Raw genomic sequence first — 12,897 nt, 5'->3', positions numbered from 1 at the left:
TAATGCAGAAATATTCCAACCTTTACCATTCAAACAGTCGCCACAAATATAAAAACAGAAACAGCCAGCTTAAGCTTTCATCACAACTAACTTAGAATGAAAATAGATTACCGGCAACGTAAGGAAAGTTACACAGGAAACATCCAGCAGCGCGTACACAGTCATATTTGCGCTGATTTTAAAAGGAACAATTATGTTTTTCTCACTAAATCTGTTGCTAGAGTTTTACTATTCTTCAACCAAACAATGGAAGAGCGTGTAGTGTAGACTTGGTAGAACTAGTTTTCGTAATCATTTCTTATTTTAATATACCTGGACCCAAAAAAGTAGAGTCCCCAAGCAACCAAAAAACTTTCTTTAATGTAGAGCGTAGCTCACGTAACTCAACCTGATCTTTTATAAATTTTGAAAGCCACAGCAACAGCTGCTACAGCTCCAAGCACACCAACGCCTATGAGGATATCACGCTCCTTCAACCCTGACCAATTACTACTGATTTTGCTCTTTTCAGTTGATCCTTCAATCCCATTGCTTTGTTCAATTCTGCAGCAAGAAACCCCATTAACACCCTGGCAACAACCACCCACATCTTTGCTAATCAGATCGTCACTTTTAATGCCGTTTTCCTTGCCCTTATTGGTATCTTCTCCATTAGCAAGTTTCTGGTCATCTACTCCATTAACTTCTGCAACAGATGGCCCCATTTGACCCCTGCATAAATTTCATGAAGTTCAGCTAATATCCCTTGATTATAAGAAAAGTGCCTAAGATGCAATAGTACTATTAAGCGACGCAAAAGTCATGTAAACCAAACAAGTATCTCATGTGGTTATTTAAAAGGGTAAAACCAGGAGGATAACAAAATGTACTCCATTTGACAGAATCATACCATATTCATACCAAAGGAAACAAAACATTAGGCTCATTAGTCATACTCATGACAAATAATTCAATGAACACTGCATTGATTTGGATTTGCTGCCAAAAGTGGGGGCCGAAGCGTAATTTACAGAAACTAGTTATTACTGGGCCGAAAACAAAGGAACATAACTGTAAAGAAGATGCCTATTTGTTTGAAGACAAAACTGGCAAAGAAGTGAGTTGCAATAATATATATCAAGCTTGGTATTCAATCATGCATAATTCTCAAACAGCTTTCAGATGTAAGCCACAACTTCTCAAAGAGTAACATTTTAATCATATTTGCAGTTAGCAAAAGGAGAGAAGACCCACATCGGCTTCATGAGCATAACACAAAAACACGGCAATACATAACACATTCTTTGCAAGATTTGACTCCTATAAAGTGAGGGAATCACTTCGAATAGTAAAGTAAGTTGTCATTGAGAAATTAAGGGTTAAGATTAAGGAACCGTTGATCACAATGTGCAAGTATGATCACAATCACAACCGTTGATTGAGAAATCAACTGTTGTGACTTGTGATGACTTACTATATCTGAGGCCACATCCTTCTGTTTGCAAATCCATTCAATACCAAGTCGGAATACATACATCTTAAAAGGAATAAATTAGAAATTACATGCAACTCTAGCCCAAAACTATTAATCTTAAACATAGTAAAAATCTCATTTATGAAATTCAACCGGAATCCATGACTGAAGTCTGAAAGTGGAACAATGGAAAATATAATTCACCTCATTTTTCCATAAGCTATCAACAATACATTGTAAAAGAGTTAATAGTAAAATATGAGAATAAAGCATGGATAAAGACATCATTCCACTTATCTGATAGTATAAGGATATGATCACTGCATCTCATTTTACAAAGAATAAATCACATGATGCATTGAACTTCAAAGATTTCAAATAAAAAAAATGGTTGCAATTTATCTGAAAAGTTTCCACCCAGTGAAGTTAGTACTTCTATAATGTTAGCTAATAACACCAGAATAATTGACAGAAGAGAGAATAAAATATATAATTCAGAGCCCGAGTAAAAAAACTGATAAATCAATTCTAAGCTAAAAGAAGTAAAGATGAGGCAGTCTCCAGCCATCTCAACACTCCTCAAACCCTCTTACATAGTTGTCTTTATGATGATCTTATTTTAGGATTATCTTAATGATAATTGACCCCATATATCAGTAACCAACAGTTCTGAATACTTTCATAATCTAAACAATATGTATTACCAATGTGTTATTTGCCTGTTGCAAACAATATATTCTTCAAATTATCATTTCATTAAAAGATATAAAATACAAATTCACAAAAATACCAACCTCCAAAGTCGTTTTATGACCTCTCCCTTTGCAATATGTTGGTCCAACAATTCAGGGACATCATTAGGAGTAACATAGCCATACCTGTAATTAATTATCAAGAGTTACAATTAAGCTAGAAGCACACAAGTTGCAACTCTACAAGTCTAAGAGCTTACCAGTGACCCATCATTTTTTCATCTGGTCCAGGGCTGTATATGATAACATTCCCAGCATACTTGTGCCCACCAATATGAGAACAAGCAGTAACAGATACCTGATCCTTCAAGCCTCGGAGCTCAATTTCCTCATTAAGCTTCTCAATGAGAACAGGACCACAAACCCCACATCTCACATCACGACTTCCGTGAGCACATACGAAAACATGTGAACCAGCCAACACCTCAGGCACTCCAGCAGCCCAAGGTTTACCATTCACCAAAACATCTTCGAAAAAGCTTTCAACATTTGATTCCTCCAAACCCCTTTCAATTATTAAAGAAGAAAAGGAAAGGGCCTCAGAAACAATAGAAAATTCTCAATAAACATAACCCAAATAGCAAACTTAACACCATTTCAACTGAATATCAGTTTAAGCAAGTTAAAGCATTCCACCAATCTACTAGTGAAAAGAACCCCCCAGCAGAAATAGAAGCCTACAAATCTGTAAATTCGCAAATAGCAAACTTCACACTCTGTCGTACTAGCAAAGGAAATCATTTAGCCAAAATATTTTATGAACTTTTAGTTAAAGCTACAGTGAAATAATCATAATAAAATTGAATATCTTGGACCATTTCCTAGCCCAAACCCCTTAATCTAGTTCTACCCCAGTTTTGCCCCATCATTTTTCATCCATAGTTGTCCTACTGAAGAATTGCCTCACGGATGATACCTATGGTCAAGTCCAAAAGCTCTACCCAGCATTTGCACTTTATCACAATTCACAACAAATGAAATTACAAACAAGAAAATCCACTTGGTTTCCAGACACAATTCACAAAGTTTCTCAACACACACCTCAACAAACCTTCCTTGCATTTGGAATACTCAGATATCAAATAACTAACTCCTAAATGATTACATTTCAGCTAGATTTGGAAGAGCTTATTTGAGCTTATCTGATAGCATAAGCTCTTATGTCAGTGTTTGGGAGAGCTTATGCAAACAGTCTACCATAAACTGTTTTGAGCTTATTTTCATAAGCTACTCAGGATAGCTTTTGCTTAGATAGAGCTTATTTTCGATTTATTTCAATAAAAAAAATTAAAATAGCTTATGATGGTCATAAGCGCGCAATTAAGCTGAGTTTCCAAACAGGGCCTTAAAGCTAAATTCAACTCATACGCTACCCAATAAAAACGAACCCTAGCAATCACACACAGGACAACAACGAAAGCCAAGTCAACACAACAAAACTTCCAAACAAACCCAGTTTCATACCTGTATTTGATCATCTCCGGGAAAATCAAAACATCACCGTCGACCAAGCCATCCTCCTCACGTGCCTCACACACCGTAATTTTCGTCTGCCAAGTCAAACCAAACGAAACGAGAGCAACAAAGTCAATGGATAATGAAAACCCAAAATACGAACCTCCATCATCAGAGTAAAACACAGTGAAGCGAAACGAACGAACGAACCTTGAGTGCGATGTCGTTTTTGCGAGCTTTAAACGTGGCGGCGACGAGCTTAGGGAGAGGATCGTCGTCGGAAGCCTCAACGCGCGGTGGCCAGGAGGCGTAGCTCTTGTAGCAGAGGAAAACGTGGCGGTCGTAAGCGTCGACGGTGCCGGCGAGCTTCTCGGTGTACATCTCCGGGCGGGTGAAGCCGTTGGCGGCGTCGCCGGCGGCGGAGAGGGTGTCGGAGGCCATTGAGAGAATAGGGCGATGAGAGTGAGGAAATGGGAACGGAAAGTAGAAATGAATGTGGAGAGTGGAACAACGACGTTTTGAGGGTGAAGGGTGAGGGTGCGCAATGCGCACAGGGTTCAGATGTGATAATAAAAAATTATAAATATAATAAAATAATATTATCGTTGAATGTGAGAATGGGAATTGGGAATATGAATGGCTGGTAAGGGTTTTCATTCACGCGCTGCTGACGTATTCAAAAAAAATTTGTATAAATATTGATGTGGTCACCTTTTGAATGTTCGTTATATTTGGGATTAATTATTCCTTACCCAGAGTGTAATGTGTGGGGATCGAACATGAGAGTTCTTCCCACTACTTCAAAGCATGTGTTGTCAACTAAGCTAACCTTTTGGGTGACGTTATCAAAATTTTATTGGCCATTTTGGTATTTCATAACGTGTGTCATTTATTATTATTTTTTTGAAAGTATAACGTGTGTCATTAACTTAGGGGAAAAGTCATCCAAAAAAAATTGTAATGGGGAAAAGGTTGACTTGTTCACAAATATATTTGGAAAGTGTGTCACTAGTATTTAAAATAGCAGTTGGTTCTTTTTTTGACAATCAGTTGGTTACCTACTTACCTCGTGTTAATTAGTGTGAAACTGAAATGGACTTGGATCCTCTTCTTCCTCTCCTGCCTTTATACCCATAAATTAAATTAAACTCACTGTTGAATTCTTTTTACAAGTTGAGAAGTCTCAAATTGACTAGAGATTAGAAATATAATCAAAATAACTTTTACGTATGGAAAAACAATTCTCACATCTTGAGTTATTTTTTTAGTAGAGTTAAGTTTTTCAAACTTTCATATGGTATAAGGATCAAATTCTAGATCCATTTATGAAAGAATACTCATATAAGAGTCACTTGCAAATAGGGGGTGTGTTGAGAAGTTTTACATTGTCAACGACTTTGACTATCGATAATTACCAACAGTTCAAGTGGTCAATAGTTTACTGATGATGTTGACCGTCGTTAAATTAATGATATTTTTTGAAAAATTGTTGGTAAATATTAGTGACAAGAAATATACCGACAATTTTTTGTCGTTGGTAATTTGTCATTACCGGTGATTTTTAAGACTTATCGACGGTTTTTTATCGTCAACATATTGCATTTTTTTAGTGAAGCATAACCTTCTTAATAAATGAGTTAGGCAATGTTTTTGGGAAGATGGATCGCTTGACCTATTTCCACCCCTAAGCTCTATTTCAAAATGGGTTTCCTTGTTTTCCTTCGCTGCCAGATAGTGGTTGAGCGCCAAAATGAAGGGCTAAGCACCCTTAACTCTTCAAAGCTCAATTTCCACTTCAAAACTTGGATCTTCATCAATCTTTCTCCTACAATTAAAAAATAAAGTTTAACTATGGTTAAAACTACATAAGACATAATACTATTAAAACCTACATATTTACAAACTTATGAAAATGAGAGAATAAATTGGTGATAATTAACATATTTAGAACAAATGAATCTCAATTATAGTATAAAAGTTCGGGTAAATTTGATATTTATCAATTACCGACAGTCATAGTCGTCACTAACTATGGTCTCTATTATGTCACCAAATTGTATACTAAAGGTATGGGTCATCGCTAACTTCCCCAGGCTAAATGAGTTTGGATTTGAGCCATAAAAATGATTTTCTATGTTTAGTTTTATTCTGGAAAAAATTAGTCCATGTAAAAAGTAGAAACCTTGTTATGGGCCATCTGCCCATCTTGAATGTATTTGAACCTCGGGACAAGTTTGACTGCATTAATCCTTTCCAAAAAGAAAGTTTGTTGAACTTGGGTTTGGTTTTGGTTTGAAACAATGGAGCTTTGGATTATTTTGGATATGAATGTTAAATTTGACACCCCACTAAAATTCTCACTCCATCTATTTGTTATAAACCCCAAAATACCTACCACTTCAAAACTACCATTTTCAATTCTAACTTCACACCCTACTCTCACCACTTCATCTTCTTCAACCGTTTCACCCCTCCCACCACTCCATCTTCTTCAAACTCCCTTTCCCTCTCCATTAATCTCATTCTTCATTCTCTCTCACTCTCCATCTCTCTCACTCTCCATTTCTCTCATCTCCATTCCCTTTTCACTCTCGCAACTCCCTTTCCCTCTCCCTCAACCTCTCCATTATTCTCATCTTCTCCATTAATTCCTCTTTATTTCCCTCACAACTTCCGCTGACTCTCCAACCTATCACTCTCCATCCTCTTACTCTCGCAGCTCTAGGGAGGCCATCACATTCATCTTCCACGGTACGTCCAGGTTGTTCCCAAGGACCCCTCAAACACGATACCCACCATGGAGGAGATAAATGTTGTGTTCTTGACTCATACCACTAGAGTCATCCACTGCGGATTGGGTTGCTTTTCCTGAACAGTTGGTCCCCGGTTACATGCCTTGGTATGTCGGATATCACATATGTTCATCATACCCGACTATGTGCGTGCACAACAAGGTGGAGCTGTAAGTTTAGGTAAGAGTAGCTAACATCCAGTTATGCTTTTTATTTCGTGTTTCACTATCATTCAAATTTTGGCCTTTTAAGGATGTCATGTGCCGAATGGAGGACTAACTCACAGAGAAACTCAATGTAAATGACGCACCTCCGGTTGCGGGTCATTGCTGAGGGACCATGTAGAGGGTCTTAGACCATGTCAAGCAGCGGAGCACCTCCACATTCGTATACCGTAAAAGGCTTAAGGGAGACAGATCCACTTCTTCCAGAGGACCTAGTTCTTGATTTTGATTCTGCATGTCTGTTTTTGTTGATTGTATTTATAGAACTATGTAGTGACATTGTTTGGATTTTTTAGACATTTGGTGACTTTGTTCATGATTTTCTAGACATTTAGTGATTTAGTTCGTGATTTTGGTGTTGTTTGACAGTTATATATTTTAACATTCCGGGTTTCTAAAGATCACGACACTAAGTTTTCTTTTCCGGAGTTATTCCTGAAAACCATACTAATTGGATTCCGAAAATTATATTCCTGGAAACTTCCGGGATTTAAATCTCAGAATTCAATGGCAAGTTCTAGGCTTTAAATTCCCGGAATGTTACTCGCAATAGGATATGGGAATACAAAACCCGAAATGCACTTAATATAAGGGTACTTTAGACATTATGACATTAAAGTGGGGTGTTAAATTGGTTGGGTGGGATGCCAAATTTAACACTTTTTGGATATCTCCTTCCTATTTAATTTCTGGACACTCGTTTAAGTGCATTTCATCTATAATAAATACAATTGACAAGCCCATAAAAGTGCCATCAAGCGGCCACGCAATAAATTAGATATATATATATAAAATGAATAAATTCAATAAAAATCCTATAAAAACAATGAATGTAAAAAAATTTAAATTAATGACTAAAGCAAAAACAATAATACAATTAATCCAGGCAATAAATTAGAAATATAAGAAAGTCAAAGAAATAAATCATGAAAAAATAAAATAACAATTAATGAATACAAAAAAATAGAAATATAGTAAAATTAAATAAATAAATCAATTAAAAAAATTAATGAAATAAATCCAGCCAAAAACAATTAATGCAATATATATTAGAAATATAAGCACATCAAAGGAATAAATCTTAACTTCCTCTTCTAACAAAAAAAAAGAATAAATTTAGAAGAAAAAAAACAATGTCATAAATCAAATAAACAAATGAATGCAAAAAATTAATTAGAAATATAGAAAAAATAAATTAATAAATCAATTAAAAACGTAAAGTAATAATTCTAGTCACAAACAACTAATATATTAAACTAGAAGTATACGCAAATCAAAGGAATAAATCATGAACATAAAATGATCCAAAATATTCAATAGAAAACAATGAATGAAAAAAATAGAAGTATAGGAAAGTTAAAGCGAATAAGCGATAAGTCAAGTAAAAATGTAATGCCCGTCAAAAAAGTAAAAATGTAATGCAATATATTATAAATATAGTAATATTAAATAAATAAATCATGAAAAAATTAATGCAATAAGTCAAATAAAATAATGAATGCAAATAATTATAAATATAGTAAAATTGAAGCAATAAAAAAATTAATAAAATAACTTAGAAATATATATAATCAAATCAAAGTAATAAATCATGAAACAAATAATGCAATAAATCCAATAAAATAAAATGAATGAAAAAATTTAATAATATATGAAAAATAAAGCAATAAATAAATTTAAAAATGAATTCAATAAATCTAGGCACAAACAGTTAATGCAATAAAATAGAAATGTAGACAAATGAAAGTAACAAATAATGAAAATAAAAGAAAGCAATAAATTCAATAACAAAAATTAATGAAAATTTAATTTTCATATATGTATAATTTTTTTCATTCATTTTATTTTTTGGATTTATTTCATTGTTGATTTCGTGGCTTATTCCTTTTTTTTTTTTTTGAAAGAGTGGCTTATTCCTTTGATTTGACTATATTTCTGATTAAAAAAACTATATTTCTAACTTTTTTGCATACATTGTTTTATTTGTTTTTTCAAAAAATAAAAGGGAATTATATTATATATATATATAATATAATATGACAAGAGATCAATACTTCTAAGATCGGAGTGTGCTAGGATCCTTTCAAGTGTAAAAAAACTTGAAAGTGTCAAGTTTTACCATCTCATCATTAACTTTTGTTAGATAATAAATAAATAAATAAAATAAAATCAATGGTGAAATGTTGAAACTTGACACTCTCAAGTCTTAAGAGAATCCAAACCTGATTGCAGTACATTCAAACAACACAGATATCCCATTCAATAGTGATAAAATAGACGAAATTAGGCAACAAAAATTGTCACAAGGTCCTTGTAAATATAATTTTTTTAATTTGATTTATTGAATTGTTATTTTTTATGATTTTTTTTTGTTACAGGAGTAAAATATTTTTCATGATTTATTAAGCAATAAAAATTACTACATTTCTAAATTTTTCATTCATTGTTTTCTATTAAAATCAATATTGTTTACAAATTTAAATTTATTTATGTTTGCAATTGACTAAATTTATTTTCAAATTATAAAGTAAATCTATTAATTTATTCAAATTTTAAATAATTAATTTTTTTTGAATTTCTTGTGAATAAGGTAGGCCTAAGCCCAAAACAATTAATCTAGAAAATTAGAAAATAACATAATTGATATATTTAATGATATTTAATTTGGAAATAAATTTATTTGAAAATTTAGAAATAACCTGCTGATTTCAGGAATACGATCAACAACATTCCAGTTTCAAACTTTTTATTTAAAACAAATAATGCTACATTCAACTCTCTCTCTCTCTCCCTCTCCCTCAAATCGATGACACTTCATTTGGAGCTATAAATTGATGTCCAAACCACATGAATTTTCAACATTCACCATAAGAGTTCAAACAAGTCTCTTCTTCACTCGGTGTGACATCGATCTTTTGAGATGGAGGACCTCATGACTTATGTAGATGAGGATGGAAGTGTTAGGTTGCAACCTGGGTACAAGTTTGATCCCACTGATGAAATTCTCGTGGATTTCTACTTGAAGAGGAGGGTCTTTAATCAATCTCTTCCTTTTCAAATCATCCCGGATTTTGATGTATTTCAAACTGAACCTTGGGGTCTGCGAGGAGGTTGGTGAAACAAATTTTATTTTGAAATATCTCCTTTTCAATACTTGATGAGTTGAGAAGTGTTATCAACCCTAACTTTAACACTCTCATTTCAATTTTCTCTTTTATTGATTGAAATTCAAGCGGGTTCCAATAAATTGCAAATGAATCCCACAATTTGCACTATTCCATGAGCCCTTTAATCTTTGAGTTATTGTAAGATCAAGTTTTGATCTAGTAGTACAACTCTATGTTTTGATGATTACAAGTTAACCTTTTGATATGAACAATTGTGGTACTCTAACGTGTTTTTCTGAGTGTGCTATTTACAGGCTCTGACCCTGACTCAATTTCACACAAATCAGAAGCACTGTGTATAAAGGGTAACCCAAGCAACGCTTTCGCATTCACCATGTTCAGTATGAACAGTGGAAAAGCTTCAGAAGATCTGAAGCTATACAAACTCTGATGAGGACTCAGTCGCTAGAAGCTCTGATGATCCAGAAGTTCTGACAACCAAGAAACACTGAAGGTTCAGATGTTCCGATGGTGTAGAAGACTCTGAAGATCCAGAAGCTGAATAGTGGAAACTCTGAAGTCCAGAAGCAAGAAACTCTGAAGGCCATGTTCTTCCCTCTGAGTTCAGAATCAGAAGATACAATGGTCAGAGGATCTGTGCTTTCCCTCTGACTCTGATCAACCTGCTTCACAAGTTCCAATACGAAGCATTCCTCTGATCAGAAGTCTCCTAGGTTAAAAGGTCAAGTCGCTATCCAAGTACAAAAGCAAGTGTACCTTCCTGACGACCTACCTAACGTTCTCAGCCACAGCAGAAGCTGGATTTTCCAGAACTGCCCTCCAACGGTAGCATTTCCATGCAACGCTCAACCCTAATCCTTGGAGTATATATAGAGGCTGAAGATTGAAAGAAGCGGCTAGAGAAAAGAAGAAAAAAAAAAAGATACAAGAAGCAATACACACGCGCAAGACATATTCTAAGCTTTCTTTCATCTTGTAATTTATTTTAGTTTACACTCAGCTTATTCAGAAGCAAACCCTTGTAAACACCAACCTCAAACAGTTGTTTGATTTTTCCTTTAGGAGATCAAGGTTGATCGGATCCTAGAGAAGACTAAGAGAGTGAATCTTAGTGTGAGCTAAGTCAGTGTAATTGTTAGTCACTTGTAGGTTTCAAGTGCAGTTGTAACTCTTACCTGATTAGTGGATTGCCTTCATTCTAAGAAGGAAGAAATCACCTTAACGGGTGGACTGGAGTAGCTTGAGTGATTTATCAAGTGAACCAGGATAAAATCCTTGTGTGCTTTTCTATCTCTATCTTTTGCACTTAGTTCTCGAAAAGATTTGTTAAAATCTTTAAGGTGGTAGTTTTTGTACTGAAAACGTTATTCAAACCCCCCCTTTCTACCGTTTTTCATACCTTCAATTGGTATCAGAGCGCAAGTTCTGATTACCACACCTAACAGTGTTCAGTGATCCGGGCCGGTGTGAAAAACAATGGCTGCCACCACCAGTGAAACTCAAAGAGATGGTTACAACGCAAAGCCTCCTATGTTCGATGGTCAAAGGTTCGAATATTGGAAAGATAGACTGGAAAGTTTCTTTCTGGGTTTCGATGCAGATCTCTGGGATATTATTGTGGATGGCTATGAGCGTCCAGTTGATGCAGATGGCAAAAAGATCCCAAGGTCAGAGATGTCTGCAGATCAAAAGAAGCTGTACTCACAACATCATAAAGCAAGAGCAATTCTTCTAAGTGCTATCTCCTATGAGGAGTACCAGAAGATTACAGATCGTGAGTTTGCTAAAGGCATTTTTGATTCTCTGAAGATGTCTCATGAAGGAAACAAGAAAGTCAAAGAATCAAAGGCATTGTCTTTGATCCAAAAGTATGAATCCTTCATCATGGAGCCAAATGAGTCCATTGAAGAAATGTTCTCCAGATTTCAACTGCTTGTAGCTGGCATACGTCCTCTCAACAAGAGCTACACAACAAAAGATCACGTCATAAGGGTCATCAGGTGTCTTCCTGAAAGTTGGATGCCTTTGGTGACTTCAATAGAGCTCACGAGAGATGTTGAGAATATGAGTTTAGAAGAACTCATCAGCATTTTGAAATGCCATGAGCTGAAGCGCTCAGAGATGCAAGATCTGAGGAAAAAGTCCATAGCCTTGAAATCCAAATCTGAAAAGGCTAAGGTTGAGAAGTCAAAGGCTCTTCAAGCTGAAGAAGAAGAATCTGAAGAAGCATCAGAAGATTCTGATGAAGATGAGCTGACTCTGATCTCCAAGAGACTCAACCGCATCTGGAAGCACAGGCAGAGCAAGTTCAAAGGCTCTGGAAAGGCAAGAGGAAAGTCTGAATCCTCAGGTCAGAAGAAGTCATCAATCAAGGAAGTCACTTGCTTTGAGTGCAAAGAATCAGGGCACTACAAAAGTGACTGTCCAAAATTGAAGAAGGACAAGAAGCCAAAGAAGCACTTCAAGACCAAGAAGAGTCTGATGGTGACATTCGATGAATCAGAGTCAGAGGATGTTGACTCTGATGGTGAAGTCCAAGGACTCATGGCTATTGTCAAAGACAAAGGAACAGAGTCAAAGGAAGCTGTTGACTCTGACTCAGAATCAGAAGGAGATCCAGACTCTGACGATGAAAATGAGGTATTTGCTTCCTTCTCTACCTCTGAACTGAAACATGCTTTGTCTGATATCATGGATAAGTATAACTCCTTGTTGTCTAAGCATAAGAAGCTGAAAAAGAACTTATCTGCTGTTTCTAAAACTCCTTCTGAACATGAGAAAATCATATCTGATTTGAAAAATGATAACCATGCTTTAGTTAATTCTAACTCTGTGCTTAAGAATCAAATTGCAAAGTTAGAAGAAGTTATTGCCTGCGATGCCTCTGATAGTAAGCATGAATCTAAGTATGAAAAATCTTTTCAAAGATTCCTGGCTAAAAGCGTAGATAGAAGCTTAATGGCTTCAATGATCTATGGTGTAAGCAGAAATGGAATGCATGGCATTGGCTATTCTAAACCAATTAGAAATGAGCCTTCTGTGTCTAAAGCTAAATCCTTGTATGAATGCTTTGTTCCCTCTGGTACCATATTG

General features: G+C 35.2%; 1 protein-coding gene across 1 annotated transcript; it reads right to left on the bottom strand.

The window, feature by feature from the left end:
- LOC130729584 (altered inheritance of mitochondria protein 32-like) lies at positions 1–4,182 on the bottom strand. The gene is made up of 5 exons (XM_057581381.1): positions 3,871–4,182; positions 3,670–3,755; positions 2,406–2,711; positions 2,248–2,331; positions 1–711 (listed from the first exon to the last, which is right to left on the bottom strand). Exons 1-5 carry the CDS (start codon positions 4,099–4,101, stop codon positions 384–386), a joined length of 1,035 nt encoding a protein of 344 aa, XP_057437364.1. The 5' UTR covers positions 4,102–4,182; the 3' UTR covers positions 1–383.
- Between the last annotated feature and the right edge of the window lie 8,715 nt (positions 4,183–12,897).

This window comes from Lotus japonicus, chromosome 1, assembly GCF_012489685.1.
Source record: "Lotus japonicus ecotype B-129 chromosome 1, LjGifu_v1.2".
Classification (NCBI taxonomy): Eukaryota; Viridiplantae; Streptophyta; class Magnoliopsida; order Fabales; family Fabaceae; genus Lotus; species Lotus japonicus.
This window is presented reverse-complemented; position numbering and strand designations above follow the sequence as displayed.